Source organism: Bos javanicus, chromosome 18 (assembly GCF_032452875.1).
Source record: "Bos javanicus breed banteng chromosome 18, ARS-OSU_banteng_1.0, whole genome shotgun sequence".
Lineage (NCBI taxonomy): Eukaryota > Metazoa > Chordata > Mammalia > Artiodactyla > Bovidae > Bos > Bos javanicus.
Genome location: NC_083885.1, coordinates 56,901,195 through 56,919,132, shown reverse-complemented (window position 1 = coordinate 56,919,132; position 17,938 = coordinate 56,901,195). Strand labels below are relative to the sequence as shown.

General features: G+C 58.2%; 1 protein-coding gene across 4 annotated transcripts in view; it reads left to right on the top strand.

The window, feature by feature from the left end:
* The first annotated feature begins 2,847 nt into the window (after positions 1 to 2,847).
* SHANK1 (SH3 and multiple ankyrin repeat domains 1) overlaps positions 2,848 to 17,938 on the top strand; it is a 51,322-nt gene continuing 36,231 nt past the window's right edge. For 2 of the 4 annotated variants that reach the window (XR_009730575.1, XM_061386105.1), the window contains exons 1-8: positions 2,848 to 2,949; positions 5,458 to 5,755; positions 6,008 to 6,211; positions 6,925 to 6,996; positions 8,596 to 8,704; positions 8,808 to 8,959; positions 11,615 to 11,782; positions 12,168 to 12,284. Coding sequence is in view for 3 of the 4 variants with exons in the window: in XM_061386105.1 (XP_061242089.1) it covers positions 5,501 to 5,755; positions 6,008 to 6,211; positions 6,925 to 6,996; positions 8,596 to 8,704; positions 8,808 to 8,959; positions 11,615 to 11,782; positions 12,168 to 12,284 (1,077 nt within the window). In the remaining variant the exon portion in view is untranslated. The remainder of the gene's footprint in view (positions 2,950 to 5,457; positions 5,756 to 6,007; positions 6,212 to 6,924; positions 6,997 to 8,595; positions 8,705 to 8,807; positions 8,960 to 11,614; positions 11,783 to 12,167; positions 12,285 to 17,938) is intronic. The other 2 variants (XM_061386107.1, XM_061386106.1) reach the window with 1 other exon arrangement.

Here is a 17,938-nt window from a genome sequence, read left to right as displayed (position 1 = left end):
GTGCGGGAGTGAAGCCAAACCCTGGCCTCAGCACAGGCCTGGCCTGCCCAGCCTGGGGGTGGGCAGGGAAGGGTGGATCCTTTGCACCTCTGCAAACTCATCACCCCCACTCCCTTCACCGCCCCCCTCCAAGCTCCAGCCACACTGATCTCTTCACTACTTCCTGAATGCTAAGCTCCTTCCCGCTTCAGAGCTTTTGCGCCAGCCTTTTCCTCCTTCTAGAAGGCTCTTCCCCCCAGCTCCTTCTCATCACTGAGGTCTCAGCTCAGAGAGGCCTTCCCCAGGTAGTTTATTCAAACACCCCTTTTTGTCTTTTTTGGCTGAATCAAGACCAGCCTTGTCTAGCTGGCTTGTTTATCTGTTTGATGTCTGTCTCTCGCCAATGAAGGCAGGCATCCCTCTTCATGGCTGTATCCTCGGAGCTAGGACAGGGCCAACCCAGCGCATAGTAGGTACTCAGTCAATTGAACAAGGAAAGGAGCCTTCCCTGGCAGTGGGGTCGCAGCTCTGCCAAAAGACTGAACCCTGCATGATTGTGTTTAAGTGGAAACTCGAGTTTCCTGTGGCCCTGGGGGTGGGGGTGGGGGTGGGGGTGCCTGGTGACCGGGGTAGAGGTTATGAGGGCAGGGGCAGGGAGGCTGCAGAGGCAGGAGCAGCAGGAGGCTGGCCATGCCCACTCCATGCCAGACCCATGAGTCATGTAGGGCTTCCCCAGCTTCAGCCAGGCAGGCAGTGCCAGGATCACAGGGCCCACTCTTCCAGGGGGGACACCAAGGCTCAGAGAGGGGACAGCTGGGCCTGCTGGAGGTTACCAGCACAGCGGCGGCAGCTAGCAGAAGCTTCTGGCTCCCGGCACGAGCAGGGCATCCGCCCTCAGCTGCTGGGAGCCCCAGGATGGGGCCTTGGAAATCAACACAGCCAGACTTTTCCATTTTCCAAGAAAGCAAAGGGCAGTGTGACCTTGGGCAGGCTGCCCACTGCCTCAGAGCTCGGGCCTCTCTTGGGCACTCATGAGGAGCCTGGGGACCCCTCACCAAGAGCTGATGCCCAGGCCGAGAAAAGCCTCATAAACTGTAGAAAGGGTACAGAGCCCCTCTCACTGCTGGTGCCGACACACACAGGCAGCTGTTTTCTCCCCAGGCCCAGCTGCTCACCACCTGGGCTGGTGGGGGTGAATCCAGAACTGGGCCTCCTGGGGCAGCTGGGCTGGCACCTGCTCCCGCTCATCCCATGGCACCCCAAAGCCTGCAGCTGGATGCACACCCAGAGGCTGCCTGGAACTGCCCTCCGCAGGTGCCTGGGCTCCGGTTGGTGGCCCTGGAGGAGCTGTTGGAGCTGGGAGAAGGGTAGGGGCCTGGGCTGTGGCGACACACTCACCGCTGCCCTATGGGATCGGCCCTGTCTCTGCAGGTGTATCCCACGTGCAATGCGGAGATGGCTGGGGGGGATCATGTGTGGCAAAGAAAGATATGCAGCTATGGAGTGGCCAGTACTGAACCCCAGCACACAGCAGTCTAAAGACTTTGAGCCAGGCCACCTGTCTCTGATCCTGGCCACCAACTCTTGCTGGCTGGGTGACCTTGGGCAAATTGCTTAATCTCTCTGGGCCTCAGTTTTCCCCTCTCGTAAATGGGGATAGTGCAAGTCCATAGCCCAGAGGATTACAGTGTGCAAAGTTGAGGAGTAAACCCAGCACAGAGCCAGGCACACAGAAAGTGCTCAAGAAATGTCAGAGATAATTATCGGGAAGGAAGTGGTGGTGCAGGGTCGTGCTTCTCGATGGGCATGTGCACACCTGTGTGATGGACGGCCAGGGCACGGTGGGTGAATGTGATGGAGACAAAGCACACGTCTCCCTGTGGTTCTGTGTCTCTGTTTCAGGGTTGCGTGTGAGCTAGAGCTCTGAGCAAGCACAGCGGGCTGCGTGCCCGTGTGTGGGGTGGGTAGACGCGTGTGCTCTGCCGTGTGCATGCTCCGGCACACGGGTGTGATATGTACATGATGTAGCTGGCTGTGCTCATGGTAATGTATCCTGCGAGAGCCCGCACGCCCTGGAGAAGATGTGTATGTGGAGATGTCTGCAGGGGCAGGGCTGGGGAGCGACTCGCTGCACCTGTGCCTTGCGGGAAGGTGTGTGTGTGTTGGGGGGACAGGGCAGGAATCTATAGCTCTCACCATCCAGTTTGGGGGTGTAGAGTCTAGCAACGAATACTTAATTGCACCCTACTGTGGGTAGAGGTGGTGGGGGCGCCCTGGGAAGGGGCGGTCCTGGGGGAGTGCGGGGAGAGGCACCCTTAGGGGGGCGGAGCCCCATCCCCGGGGTACTGGGGCAAGCAGGGGTGGAGTCAGGGTTCGGGAATCTGGCGGCGGAGAGGAGCGGTGGGGGAGGGCAGGGGGAGGGGGCGGAGCCGGCGGGGGGGGATGGGCGAGGTTTGGGGGCGCGGGGAGGGGCGATGTCTCCTCCGCCGGCTCCCGGAGGGAGGGGAGAGGGCGGAGGGAGGGAGAGAGGGAGGGAGGGAGAGAGAGAGACCGGGTGAGGGAGAGACAGCGAGAGCGAGAGAGCGAGCCGGGAGGCAGAGGAGGCGCGGAGCGGGCGGCGGCGGCGGCGGCGGCGGCGGCGGCCTGAGGCCGAGGAGAGGAGCCGACGGAGACGCGGCGCCCGGAGCCGGCCGGACCGAGCCGGGGGCGGGCTAGCTAGGAGGGGCGCGGCGGCCGCGGCGCAAGGGGGGGCGCTCTGCGGATGGCCAGGCCCGGCCCGCGTGGGGGGTGAGGTCCGCGGCCCCCCCGCCCGCCCCCCCGGCCCCCGCCCGCCCCCTCCCCGGGCCCGCTCGCCCTCCGGGGCGGTGGGGCATGGCCTGAGGGTCCCCCGTCTCCGGGGGGGTGGGGGTGGGGGGAGGGGGGAGGGGCCGCGGGCGCCGCCGACCGGGACTCAGCAGCCCCGCCAGGCAGGTAAGGGGGCCGAAAACCGGGGGTCTGGGTTGGGGGGTGAAGCGCGGGCCTGGGGCCGCGGGCGGGGGCGGGGGCGCCCCGGACGTCCTTGGCCGAGCGCCGGGCTCCCGGCCCGGGTGTGCGGTGGGGGGCGGGGGTGAGGAGGGGAGCGTTGCCCCGGGCGACGCCAAATTGGGTTACGCCCGGGTCCCCCGTGCCCCGTCCCGGATCGCGGACTTGCTGGGGGCATGCGGCCCCTTAGCCCCCTGCCCGAACCCGCCTCCCCGCGCTCCTGGGCCGAGGGCTCGGTCGCGGTAACCGCCTCCCAGCCAGCCCGGCCCGGCCACTCCCCCGCCTCGCCCATCGCGGCCCACCTGGGCCCCCTGGACCCCTCCTGCGGCCCCACCCCTCGAGGCCCCTCGCCGTGGTCATTCTGGCGCCCACCCCCTCCAGCGGGGGTCAGGGCCTCGGCCTTCGCCGCCCCTTTCGACCCCCTGTGGTTTCGGCTTCTCCTTCCAGACTCGTCCAATCCCCTCCCACCCTTTCACGAGCTCCCTGCATCCCAACCCGGTCCCCGCTTCCTTCCCCACTGGCCGGCGCGCCCCCTCGGTTCCCGCCCCCGAGTCCTGCTCCCGGGGGCCTCCGCCCCCTCTCCGCGGACCCGGGCTCTCCCCCACCAGTTTCTCGGCCCCAGCCCGGGCTCCGTCTGCCCGCCTCTCCCAGCCTCTCCGCCTCCATTCATTCTCCCGGGCCGGCTCTCGGCCACGCCGGCAGCCTCCCCCCGCCGTACCCCCGCAGCCTCCCAGGGCACCCCCTCTCTCCCCTTTCTCCCCCCCCCCCCCGCCGATTCCTCAGCCCGTCTCGGTACCAGCTGCGTGCCAGCTATTCTTAGCCGCGGAGCGTTTGATTCATGCCGCCCCGGCGGAGTGTGCCCGCTCCCTCCCTCGGGGGCTGAGGGGGAGGGGCCCGAGCTGGTCCTGGGGGTTGGGGGCAGCCGCACGCGCCGGGGGACCGGGCGAGCTTTGCTTTCAGGAGTCCGTGGAGGCTGGGGGAGGGGGTCAGCCGGGGTCAGCCGAGGGGGAGTGGCTGCCAGCCCCAGGTCTGGAGGTGGGAGTGGAGTCGCCGGGTAGGAGGAGGCCGGGCGGGGGGGTGGGGGGTCTTCGCCAGGGCCAAGTAGGGGAGGCTCTGCTGGGTACCCAGAGGGGGAGGGAGCCGTGGCCACGCTTAGGGGAGGGGGTGGCTAGCCCATGGCTGGAGGCTGGCTCGCCCACAGTTCTTGAAACTCTCCTCCCCCCCGCACACATTTTGTCTTCCCTCCCCAACCCCCCCAGCCCATCCCCACTCCCCCAAAGTCAGCAGTACCCTCCACTGCTTCCCATCTCCATGGCAACGTGCAGGAGCCGGGCCTGGTGTGGGGGGGAGGGACCAGACCAGACATTCTGGTTTCCGGTGCTGGGGTGGGAGGGGGGGAGAAAACGGGAAAGAAGGGCCCCATCTGGACTCACCCTTATAAGACCAATTCAGGGGCGAAGAACAGTGGGGATCTGAAGAATAGTGGGGATCTCACCCTCACCCACCAGACTCTCATCCCACTCCTTAGCCTCCCTCCCAGCCCCCCAGTCTCCCTCAGAGTGGGGCCCCCAGGACCAGGCGATGCCCGTCCTTCCACCCAGCAGCGCCAGGCCTCGAACACACCCGCAGGTCACCTACCGCCGCCCTACACCCACCCAGGCCACCGCAAGGCTGTCACCCGGACAGCCCTGCCAGGGCCAGTCTCTCCACCCACCCACACACCCTCTCAAGATGCCCCCCGGAAGCTTGCACAGGCCACCTCTTGTGGTTCCCCCCGGGGGACACCTCATGTGTGGTACTCTCTGCCCCGGCCAGGTGCCTCTGCCCCCTGGGATGCTGGCTCTCCAGCAGCCCTCCACACACACGCGGTCAGCCACACTTCAGTGAAGTCACCGGCTCCACCCTAGGCTCAGGGCACCTCCCTCTCCTCCTTACTACATCTCAGCCTCCTCGCGGTCATCCGGGAGGCACCAGGAGCAGAAGGCGGGGAGGACCTCGCGTGAGGAGGGGCCAGGCTGGGGCCAGGAGGGCAAGGTGCCGGTGGGTCGCCCACCTGTCTGTCCTGGGCTAATTTTAGCTGCATTATCCCTGGCCTGGCAAAGTGGGCCAGCGGCTCCCGCGGTGATTCTGCGGTTTCTGGGACACCGCCGCGCTGGGTCAGCGGCAAAGTGGGGCGCAGAAGGGGCGGGGGGCTGCGAGCAAGGCCAAGGGCAGGGAAGGAGACACGTGCAGGCAGCATGGCAGGGCTGGGGGGGGTGGGGGCGTGTGTGCCCGGCAGCTCAGGAGAGAGCTTGGAGGCGGTAGGAGTGTCTGGGGGTGTGTCCAGCCTCCTGCCTGTCTCCCTCGGGCAGCTTGGAGCCACTGCCCTGGACCGTGTTTGACCACTGAGTGCACCCGTGGCCTCCAAAGGGCCTGGGCTCCTGGTCTGACCGCCACCCCTGCCCCTTCCCCCGCCAGCCGCCTGTGATGCTGCCGTCCCCCATCGCCCAGTGGCCCCACGATGACCCACAGCCCCGCGTCAAGCGAGGACGAAGAACGCCACAGTGTCAGCGAGTGTCCCGAGGGGGGCTCAGAGTCCGACAGCTCCCCAGACGGGCCCGGGAGAGGCCCCCGGGGGACCCGGGGCCGGGGCAGCGCAGCACCTGGTAGCCTGGCCTCGATCCGAGGCCTCCAGAGCCGCTCCATGTCCGTCCCAGACGACGCCCACTTCAGCATGATGGTTTTTAGGATCGGCATCCCTGACCTTCACCAGACAGTGAGCAATAGCCTGCTGGCCGGCGGATGGGGGGCGGGGGGGTGGGGTGGTGGTGGGAGACAGGGACCACTGGAGTCTGCACGGGGAGAGGGGAAGGGGAGGGGGGCTCTGGTTCTGGATGCCCTCACACATGGCCCCCACTGCCAGACCCTCATGGGTTTCCCCCAGCCCTCCGCTGTCCCGGGAATCACCCATAGCCCTCTGCAGACCACCTCAGGCCCCTTCTCTCTCTCCTGTCGCCTCCCCCACCAGAAATGCCTGCGCTTCAACCCCGATGCCACCATCTGGACGGCCAAGCAGCAGGTGCTCTGTGCCCTGAGCGAGAGCCTCCAGGACGTGCTCAACTATGGCCTGTTCCAGCCAGCCACCTCGGGCCGGGACGCCAACTTCCTGGAGGAGGAGCGGCTGCTGCGGGAGTACCCCCAGTCCTTCGAGAAGGGGGTGCCCTACCTGGAGGTGAGACCCCCACAGCCTTCCCAGCCCCTTCGCAGATGCAAGCAGGCGTCTGCCCGCTCCCCGTTTTTTTCTCCCAGCCCAGCCCTCAGCAAGGGAAAACCCTGTGGGCATTTCTGGATATAAAGGGTGCCCTAAGAATCCCGGGGCTTCCCTGGTGGCTCAGAGGGTAAAGAATCCGCCTGCAATGCAGGAGACACGGATTCCATCCCTGGGTCGGGAAGATCCCCTGGAGGAGGGAATGGCAATCTACTCCAGTGTTCTTGCCTGGAAAATCCCATGGACAGAGAAGCCTGGTGGGCTAGTCCATTGAGGTCGCAAAGAGTTGGACACGACTGAGTGACTGAACACTTTGACTTAACAATCAGAATCAGAGAGGCCTAAGTTCACATTACCAGGGCGTTCTTGCCTCTGACCAGCAGGCAGAGTGGCCTTGGGTGAGTCATTTCCCTGCCCCAAGTTTCCTCTGGCCTACCAAAGTGGGAAATGACAGTGGTTATTCTAGAACATACCCCGCGGGGTCCAGACACCTTAGGGGTTGCAGTCCACAGGCCCGTAGTGGCCAGCAGCCCTCTGCCCACCCAGCCAAGACTCTGGGGCTATTTTTCGTCCTGACCCTGCACTGACTTCCCTGGCTCAGAAGAGGTCCAGACTCCTGACTCTGAGTCTTTTGTCTCTCCCGTCACCCGCACCGCCCCCACCCCCCATGGCCTCAGTTCCGATACAAGACCCGTGTTTACAAGCAGACCAACCTGGATGAGAAGCAGCTGGCCAAGTTGCACACGAAGGTGAGAGAACCCTGCTGGCACTTACGCCACCACCCCCAACCTGGAGCCCCCTTCCCTAACTACTTTCTCTCCTAGCTCTTCCCAACGACCCTGCAAACCTTCTTTTCTTCTGCCAGCATCTCACACTTAACTTGGGATGCTGTGTCATATTTGGGACAACCCCAAATGCACCTGATGACTCCATCACAGCCTTTCATTAAAAAAAAAAAACAAAAAAACTTTTTATTTCGTACTGGAGTATAACTGATTCAGAATGTTGTGATAGGTTCAGGTGGACAGGGAAAGGACTCAGCCGTACATATACGTGTATACATTCTCCCCCAAACTCCTCCCCCATCCAGGCTGGCACACAGTGTTGAGCAGAGTTCCACGTGCTATATAGTACATCCTTGTTGGTTATCCATTTTAAACACAATAATGCGTACAGAACCTTCCCAAAGTCCTTAACTATCCCTTCCCGCCTCTAGCATACATCAGAGCTTTTCTCATCTTTTCTCTTTGTGCCTCTGCCCAGGCTCGTGCCATTTCCACCTGGCTCCCACTTTCTTCATCCTTGGATTCTCCCCTCTCATCTCCTGGGGCCCCTATATCCCATGCAGGAAAGCCCCCCCACCCCCAGCCAACGTGGCCTGTGACTCTGGTATCTAGTGTCCCTCTGTCTAGGGGCAGTTTCATAGACACCCTGCAGTTCACACAATTTCAGAGCCTAAATCTCTACCAGATCCAAGGATGCACTCCTCTGCAGCCATTTATCCTCCTGGCATCTTGCTCTCTGGGGCTTCCCTGGTGGCTCAGTGGTAAAGAATCCGCCTGACAATGCAGGGGGCACAGGTTTGATCCCCATATGGGAAAGATCCCCCGGAGGAGGAAATGGCATCCCACTCCAGAATTCTTGCCTGGAGAATCCCATGGACAGAGGAGCCTGGCGGGCTACTGTCCGTAGGGCCACAAAGAGTTGGATACAACTGAGCGACTTAGTTGTGTACTCACACACCTTGCCCTCCAGTCCTCAGGCTGTATCGCCTGCGTCTCTTCTGGTCCCCTGAAAGCTGGGAGGAAGTCAGGGGGCTGCTTCGGTCGGAAGTGAAATGAACGATCCTTGACACTTGGGAAGAAAGCTCGCTGGCTGCTTCTTACCCTCAGCCCCACCCCACCATGCACTTGTCTCTGTCCTCCCCCGAACAGTCTATCCATCCAGACCTGTACCATCTGCGGGAGCAGCCAGCCACATACGGCCACCGGGGTACCTGCGGTGTACCAGGTCCAAATTGAGCCTCACTATGAGCGTGAAATACACAATGGATCTTGACGACTCAGTACCCCTGAAAGTATCTCAGTAATAAATTTCATGTGGATTACCTGTTGAATCAGTAATATTGTGGATATATATGATAGACTAAAAACAGATAGGTCATCGAAGTGAATTTCAATATAATTGGAAGGTCTTCTTCCTTTAAAAAAAGTGGTGGCTACTAGGGACTTCTCGATGGCATGTGTGGCTTGCTGTGTGATTCCACTGGACAGCGCTGCTCCAAACCCAGCCTTGCCTCTTTCCTCCCTGACCGCCTGTCTTCTCTCTCTCTCTCATCTGCGACTCAGACGGGGTTGAAGAAGTTCCTGGAGTACGTGCAGCTCGGGACATCCGATAAGGTGGCACGGCTGCTGGACAAGGGGCTGGACCCCAATTATCATGACTCAGATTCAGGAGGTAGGGAGCGGGCGGCAGGGCGGGGTGCTTTGGGAGGGCTGGGGAGTCAGGGACGATGAGGCCCAGGGGCTGCACATGACCGGCCTTTCCCCCTGCCTCCCAGAGACCCCCCTGACGCTGGCTGCTCAGACCGAAGGCTCCGTAGAGGTGATTCGAACCCTATGCCTGGGCGGGGCGCACATTGACTTCCGGGCCCGGGATGGCATGACCGCGCTACACAAGGCCGCCTGTGCCCGCCACTGCCTCGCTCTGACGGTGAGGTTTCAGATCCTCCCAGGACCCTCCCCAGAGCCCAGAGACACCCCCGAGTGACTGCGTTCTTCACCCAGACTACGTCCGGCCAATCCCCCCGGCCCCTTTGTCCACCTCCCTCCTCCACAGTCACTCCTCTGACTGCACCCAAGACCCTCCTGGGACCTCTGGGAGCCCCCCTCCCCAGCTCAAGGCTCGTGATCAGCTATAACTGATGGTCATGTGGACCCTTGCCCTGCCCCCAGGTAGATCATGTTAACTTCCTGACACCCAGAACTTCTCCAGCCCCGCTGAGCCAGCAGTCCACACCTACCTCTGTCTCCCCGAGGTGTAGACTCTTCCTGGTGCCCTTTATTTTTTTTATTTTTTGGCTACACGGCACGGCATGTGGGATCTTAGTTCCCTGATCTTAGTTCCCTGATCCCATGCCCTGTGCACCAGACATGCAGGGTCTTAACCACCGGACCACCAGGGAAGTCCCCTGGTACCCTTTAAAATACAGAGTGAGTTTCCTACCGTGCCCCCAGACACCATTCCCCTATCTGCTCCCCCCAGACACTGGTCCTCTTGCTTCCCAACTCAACCCTTCCATTCACTTCTCAACCTACAGCTCACTCTCCCAGTACTCCACCTTCACTCACCTGAAATACAGCCCTCTACTCCAGTTGTTGTTCAGTCACTCAGTCGTGTGTCACTCTTTGCGACCCCATGGACTGCAGCACACCAGGCCTCCCTGTCCATCATAAACTCCTGGAGTTTACTCAAACTCATGTCCATTGAGTTGGTGATGCCATCCAATCATCTCATCCTCTGTCGTCCCCTTCTCCTCCTGCCCTTAATCTTTCCCAGCATCAGAGTCTTATCCAATGAGTCGGCTCTTTGCATCAGGTGGCCAGAGTATTGGAGCTTCAGTTTCAGCATCAGTCCTTCCAATGAATATTCAGGATGGACTTCCTTTAGGATGGACTGGTTTGATCTCCTTACTGCCCAGTATAGTGCCTAAAATGCACCTTTACAAGCAGATGAAGCTCATAGATCCTCAGTATATATACATGGGGGCTTCCCAGGTAGCTCAGAGGTAAAGAATCCTCCTGCGATGTAGGAGACTTGGGTTCAATCCATGAGTTGGGAAGATCCCCTGGAGAAGGAAATGGCACCCACTCCAGTATTCCTGCCTGGAAAATGGATAGTGGAGCCTGGTGGACTGCAGTCCATAGGGTCCCAAAAGAGTCAGATACCACTGAACGACTGAGCACGCACATATACATTTATGGAGTCAGCTTGCCCGGTCTTATTTTAAAATGTTCTTTTTCTCCTCCTACCCAAGGGCACTTGATCCCTCTTCATCCATAGGTCAGGATAGAGCTCCCCTGAAGTTGTTGGTAAACACCATGGTTCATAGATGATTCAGCCTAACCAGCCTTCCCTTCCCTTATCCAATCCTTCCCTGAAGAACCCTGAAGGCAGTCAGACACCAGTCCCAAAGGTCTGCCTCACAGCCCTGGAATTGACAGACCCTCTTCATGCACCCTCCTCCCCCAAACCCCTTCTCCTACCTGCTTCCCATGTGGCTCTAGTGGTAAAGAACCCTCCTGCAAAGGCAGGAGACATAAAAGATGTGGGTTTCATCCCTGGGCGGGGAAGGTTCCCCTGGAGAAAGAAATGGCAACCCACTCCAGCATCCTTGCCTGGAGAATCCCCATGGACAGAGGAGCCTGGTGGGCTACAGTCCATGGGGTCGCAAAGAGTCAGACAGGACTGAAGCGACTTTACACATACACACATACCCCCAAACCCCACTCCTGCTCACGCCCAATCCCTCCCTCCCAGGCCTGCGCTCGTGCAATCCAGCAGCCACTAGCGCCACGGGCGGGGGAGGGGGGGGGGCGTTTAGATTTAAATAGAAGAAAATGAACTAAAATTAAAACTTCCGATTCTCAGGCTTACTAGCCACCTTCCAGCGGCTCAGTAGCCCCCCACGCGGCTGCCATGTTGGATCGTGCGGTTGTAACTATTTCCATCACCGCAAATGTTGGAAATGTGCTGTTGGACTGCGCCACCGTGACTCTGTTCGCACGGCGCCGGCGCCGCCAACACTCCTCACACGCTCGAAGCTGCCAGTCTTCCAGGCCCAGATCCGTTCCTCGAGGGGGATCACTCCCTGCCCCCACCCCAGCCCCCGGCCCCAGTGAGGCTGAGCCAAGTCCGAGCTTGCCCCCTCTCAGACCATTTCCCTGCCTCTTCTTGCGATCCTGGACCTCACCACACCTCCCACTCAGCCAGGGGCCCTCCTGCATCCAGGCGCCCTTCTCTGATTGGTTCCCTACCACCAGCCTGTTGAGTAGGTGGGCACTGAGGCATTAAGCCTCTTCAGTGGCTCATGCCGCATGTCTCATGGGGGAAGGCTGGGCAGGATTTCACAGTGGGAGGGAGGGGTCCTCTGGAGGCATCGCCCCAGTCCCCCTGTTGTTCACAGGGATGAGAGAGGCTGACAGGGCAAGGGCCAGCCTCAAGGTCACTCAAGGGCATCGTGGCAGCATCAGCTCTGGCTCTGACCCTGTGTGAGGTTACCCAGGTCTCTTCGTCCAATTGGCCCTTGATAACCAGCCACTACTTGTGTGATTGTCATCTTTTTTTTTTTTTTTAAACCTTTCCTAGGCGCTCCTGGATCTTGGGGGCTCCCCCAACTACAAGGACCGCCGAGGGCTGACTCCCCTGTTCCACACGGCTATGGTGGGGGGTGACCCCCGCTGTTGCGAGCTGCTCCTGTACAACAGGGCCCAGCTGGGCATAGCTGATGAGAACGGCTGGCAGGAGATTCACCAGGTGCTCCCGCTCGGCCTAGCGAGGTTTGGGGTGGCATGGGCGGCAGGTGGGCCCCGAGGGTGGGCAGGGATCGGGGACCCTAATCCAAGGGCCTAGGGCTGCGGGTGCTGAGGTCCTCACAGGGGATGGAGGTGGGAGTAGCATGGTCCCCAAAGAGGAAGCATAGAGGTGTCACCACCAGGACTCTGAGGAGTTAGACTGGAGGCCTGGGCCTTGGAATGACTGGTGACGTTGACAGCATGGGTCCCTAAGCGAGAATGGGGCCTCAGAGGAGAAGGAAGGGGGAGTGGCGGATGCAGGGCTGCCTGGCCTCCAGGTGAAGGAGAGAGACAGATGCTGTGGCCAGGTGGGTCTGACCCGGGCTCTGGCCCCCGGTCCCCTCCAGGCCTGCCAGCGCGGTCACTCTCAGCATCTGGAACATCTGCTCTTCTACGGAGCTGAGCCTGGAGCCCAGAACGCCTCGGGGAACACGGCCCTACACATCTGTGCCCTCTACAATAAGGTCTGCTCTCCTCCTGACTCCTGACTCCCGTCTCCCGGCCCCCCCGGTGCCCCCCGCCCCACTCTTCCACTGTTTCATTCATTCGTTTGTTCGTTCATTCATTTATTCAAGAGAGGTTTCCTGAGCTCCTCCCCTGGGTCAGGCTCAGAGTCGGGGGCTGAGGGGACAGTAGCAAGCAAGACAGACAACCTCCCATCAAGGGACACACCCTGCCAGGGCGATCCCAAGTGTTCAGAGGGAGGTCACTGGGAGTCCAGGTCCCCGTGGGGGCCCACATCTGGGCTTGGCCTTGGGGCTGGGTCGATGGAGGTGGCTCTCAGGAGGATGTGCCATCAGAGCTAAGATAAGCAACAGGTGGTCATATAGAAGAGGGCAGAAGGGGCATTGCCGGCAGAGGGCACCGTCTGTGCCGAAAAATCCGGAGGGGAGAGGGTCAGGGTTGTTACTGGAAATGCAGGAAACTACAAAGGTCCTATTTCTTTTCTTTAAAAGTTTGTTAAGGTATATTTATTCATTTATTTATTTGTTTTTCGCTGTGCTGGGTCTTCGTTGCTGCGCGCAGGACTTTAGTTGTGGAGAACAGGCTCTAGAGCACAGGCTCAGTAGTTTCGGCACACAGGCTTCATCGCTCCACAGCATGTGGGATCTTCCCGGACCAGAGATCGAACCCGTGTCCACTGAATTGGCAGGCAGATTCTTAACGGCTAGACCACCGGGGAAGTCCTCCTTTTTAGAAAATTTTTTATTTTATGTTGCAGTATCCTGATTTACAGTATTGTGTTAGTTTCAGGTATACGGCAGTGATTCAATTATATGTAGACATATATCCCTTCTTTCTCAGGTCTTCTCCCACATAGGTTATTGCAGTCCTTGAGTAGAGTCCCCTGTGCCGTACAGTGGGTCCTTGTTGGTTATCTATTTTACATATAGTGTGTATATGTTGGGCTTCCCAGGTAGCACTAGTAGTAAAGAACCCACCCGCCAATGCAGGAGAAATAAGAGATGCAGGTACAATCCCTGGGTCGGGAAGATCCCCTGGAGGAGGGCATGGCAACCCACTCCAGTATTCTTGCCGGGAAAATCCCACGGACAGAGGAGCCTGGCGGGCTACAGTCCGTGGGGTAGCAAAGAGTCAGACACAGCTGAAGGGACTTCACATGCATGCACACATGCAGTGTGTACATGTTAATCCCCAAGGGTCCTATTTCTAATGGGTGTCCGTTCAGCTGCCAGTGGGGCACCTACTGCAGGGGACAAGGGACAGCCCCCGAGGGGACAAGAGTGTGTTGCACGTTGTAGCAATTCAGGGCGGGGTGGACGGTCCCCAGCTCAAGAGCTCTGAATGGAGGTGAGCAGTGAAGAGCTGCATACCCGCTGCAGCTGTGCTGTCGTGGCTGGTTGGGTTGATAAAAGCTGGGGCTTTAAGCCTCATGACCCCAGCTGGTTTGTCTCCAGTGCACCGGGGGATCCTGGGCAGATCAGCCCAGGCCCCGAAGCCCCAGTCTCAACACCTGCTTCCTAAGGCTCTCTGCCCTTGGAGGGTCTCCCTGCCCTTGGACGGTTGCCTCAGGGTCTTAGGACGCCAGGGCCTGGCATGCTGCGGCTGATCCATTAGCCTCTTTCCCCCTCCTCCAGGAAGTCTCCCAGAACAGCCCCAGCCCCTTCTCTCTCACCAGAACATGCAGTGCCAGGATGTGGCAGGTAGCCACGTGCCGCCTTGTGGCAGCGAGCAGTCTGCTCGCTCGGTGCCTGCCGAGCAGGGAGAACACAGTGTTTGTCAAATTGCCTGTACTTCCCCTCCCCGGTGCGTCTGTCTCTCCTGCTCCCGATGCAGGCCTCATTCCGGATTTTCTGACCCCACAGCTAGTGCGCAGGCCAGGGCACCCTGAGTCAGTCCCCTCCCCTCTCTGAGGTTCCATCCGGCTCCCTGAAGTCAGGGTAACAGCAGCTGATTGAAGGGGATGAAAGATCATGCGTGATAAGTGCTCATCCCTAGGAGGCAGCTATGCTAATAATAATGATTATTATCATTATCATTACTGTTATCAGTCAGGATCTGGTCAGGAGACAGAAACCATACTGGCAATTTGAAAGGGAAAATGTAGTGTATAGATAGAAAGAGGGTGGGGGGGGTGGATTCTCAGGTGGCGCTAGTGGTAAAGAATCCACCTGCCAAGCAGGAGATGCAGGTTCAATCCCTGGGTCAGGAAGATCCCCTGGAGGAGGGAATGGCAACCTGCTCCAGTATTCTTGCCTGGAGAATCCCATGGACAGAGGACCCTAGTGGGCTACAGTCCATAGGGTCATATAGAGAGGGAACAATTACTCCGAGTGGGTCAGATGACTCAGCCATTTCCCTTGCCTTGAGCTTCTACTTTCTCATCTGTAAAATGTATCAGTAACCTCTGCCTCGCAAAGGATCAAGGGTATGAATGTTTGGCTTGCTCTCAGCGTGGCGCTTAGCAAATAGATGCTTGACAGACACAAGTTCTTCTCCGACTTTCTCTCCCCTCCTCTTCCCTCCCAGACTTTAAGCTTCCCAAGGCCCAGAGCTGGGTCTGAAAGATTTCCTCACTCTCTGCCCCTCGGGTCTTCTGGCCAGCCCATCTAGCCTCTGGTGGTGAGGGTCAGGGCCATGTCCGGGTTGTGAGCTCCTCAGGGGTGGGCCTTACATCTGATCATGCGCTCTGTCCCAAGGCCGAGGTGTATAGTAGGCTTAGAGGCATCTTTTTTTTTATTATTTTATTTTTAAACTTTACAATATTGTATTAGTTTTGCCAAATAAAGGCATCTTTTTTAAATGAGTGAGAATGAATGAATGAATGATGGATCAGATACCTTGAATTCCCTGCCAAGACCATGCACAGCATCCAGCTCAGAACACTCAACAGGTATTTGTTTCGAGATAGATTGAATGACTCCAGGAATGAATGAATGATTTGAATGAATGACTTTTGCATGACTCAACTCCACATCCTCATCCTTTCCGGGCCCATTTCCTGAGCACCTACTGTGTGCCGGGACGTTAGATGAATCAGACACAGCATGGCGGCCGTCCTCGGGCAGGCAGGGTCGGGGGAGTTCACAGTCTGGCAAAGAGGCAGATGTGTAAACAGATAATTACAATTCAGTGGGATGAGTGCTACTGCCCCAGTACATACTGGGTGCTCAGGGGTGGAGCGAACTGCTGGTTGAGATGAAAGAGATGCTCTTGGGCCTGTGCTAGGCAAGGTGACCGTGGGGGCAGGCAGATATGCAAGAACACACACGGCACCAACTTATCGTCGAGTCGGGGAGACAGCTATGCACACAGGGACACACACTCACACTCACAAACACGCCCGGAAAACAAACCGGGCTAACTTTGCTGTCCAGTCGGGGAGCCATCAGACTTGGGCGATCAGAGTGCTTTCACAGTAGACAGATGAGCGCTAGGATCAGAAAGCTTGGTTTGAGTCCCAGCTGCCCCACTGACTGGCTGTGTGACCTTGCCCTCTCTGAGCCTGTCCTGTAGGATGGACCCATACAAGCATCGTTGATGGGTCTGTCACATGAAGAGGGTGAGACCGAGGAAGTGTCTGGTGAATGCTGGTTAGACTGGGCATCTGGGGGATTTGGAGTGGAGCTGAGCTGGAGGCCAGGTTGGGTTTGCCCAAGCCAAGACAGAGGAGGAGGACTCCCCTCATCCAGCAACCGTTTATTGAACAGTTCTATGGGCCAGGCACCATGCCAGGCCGTGGGTGCCACAGACAAAACCTTGCCTCTCCAAAATAGACAACGGAGTGGGGGAGAGATGCTGGAGATGAATAAAATCGAAATGTAATTTCAGGGAGGCAGTATTATAAGGAAAACGAGTTAATTGTAACTTAGAAGAATGTCCGGCACACAGCAGATATCATATAAATTAAAATAAAGCCAGGAACAGGTCAAGGGTTTATTTTTGACAGGGTCATCAGAGGGGCCTTTTCTGAAGAATTGGCCTCTGTGCAGAAATGTGCATCAAGTGAGAAAGTGAGCTGTGTGGAGAGCTAGGGGCAGAGACTCCCAAGTTGAGGAAGCAGCAGGTGCAAAGGCCCTGGGGCAGGAGCATGCCTGCCAGAGAAGGGAGGCCAGTGTGTCTGCGGAGTGGGGATCGAGGAAAGGTGGTATAGCAGATGCGGTCGATGAGGCTGGGGCTGGGGGTGGCAGGGCAGGCAGATCAGCGGGGGTGCCTCCCAGGCCAGGGCAAGGACGTTGGGTCTGTTGTGACTGACACTGGCAAGGAATTGATCTGGTCTTGGATGGCATTGTCTCCCACCCCCCCGACCATCCAGCCCTGGCCCCCACTGCCTCCTGCCTCTTTCCTTCCAGGTCTAGCAGAGTGTTTGAGTAAGGGCTCAGGAGTCAGACACACCTGGGTTCGAATCCAAGGGCTGATCGTCACCGGCTCCCTTTGAAGCCTTAGTTTCTTCATCTGTAAAACGGGGACAGTCACTTCCATCTCACAGAATTGTCAGGCTAGTCAGTGGCTACTGCCTCTAAGGTGCTCTGATACGCAACACATTAAGTCCCCCACCCTAAGAGGTCTGACTTGGTGGCTCTCAAGTCGGATGCTCCTGCACGCTAGGGGACATTTGGCAGTGTCTGTGGACGTTCTCTGCTGCCACCACTGAGGAGGGAGTGCTACTGGCATCTCGTGGCAGAGACCAGAGAATGATGCTCAATGCAATGCACAGGATGGCCCTGCTACAGAGACTTGTCTAGACCCTGAGCGTCAGTCGTGCTAATGATGAAAACCCCTGATTGGGAGGCTGGGGCGAGCAGGTGCAAGCTATTATATATGGAATGGATAAACAACAAAGCCCTGCTGTAGAGCGCAGGCAGCAATCTCCTATGATAAACCGTTAACCGGGCTTCCCAGGCAGTGCTAGTGGTAGAGAACCTGCCTGCCAGTGCAGGAGACAGAAGACACAGTGGGTTCAATCCCTGGGTTGGGAAGATCCCCTGAAGGAGGGCATGGCAACCCACTCCAGTATTCTTGCCTGGAGAATCTCCATGGACAGAGGAGCCTGGCAGGCTACAGTCCATGGAGTCGCAAAGAGTCAGACATGACTGAAGTGACTTGGCATGCACGCAGGCAAACCATAATGGAAAAGAATAATTTCAAAAAATGATATAAATATGTGTGTATGTGTATATAACAGATTCACTTTGCTCTACAGCAGTAATTAACACAACATTGTAAATCAACTGTACTTCAGTAAAATAGTAATAATAATAAGAAGAAAACCCTGGTTAAGTTAGTAGCCATCCAATACACTATAACCCAAGTCATGTGTAATTTTAAATATCCCAGGAGACACTTTTTTAAAAAAGAAAAAAAAACAGGTGACACTAATTTTAGTAGCATATTTTGTTTCAAAAATACTATCCTTTCAAGTAATCAGTATAAAAACTATTGTGCTGTGCTCAAGTGTTGGTCACTCAGTCATGTCCGACCTTTTGTGACCCCATGGACTGTAGCCCACTAGGCTCCTCCATCCATGGGACTCTCTAGGCAAGAGTACTGGAACGGGTTGCCATTTCCTCCTCCCGGGGATCTTCCCAACCCAGGGATCGAACGCACATCTCCTGCGTCTCCTGCATTGGCGGGTGGATTCTTTCCCGCTGTGCCA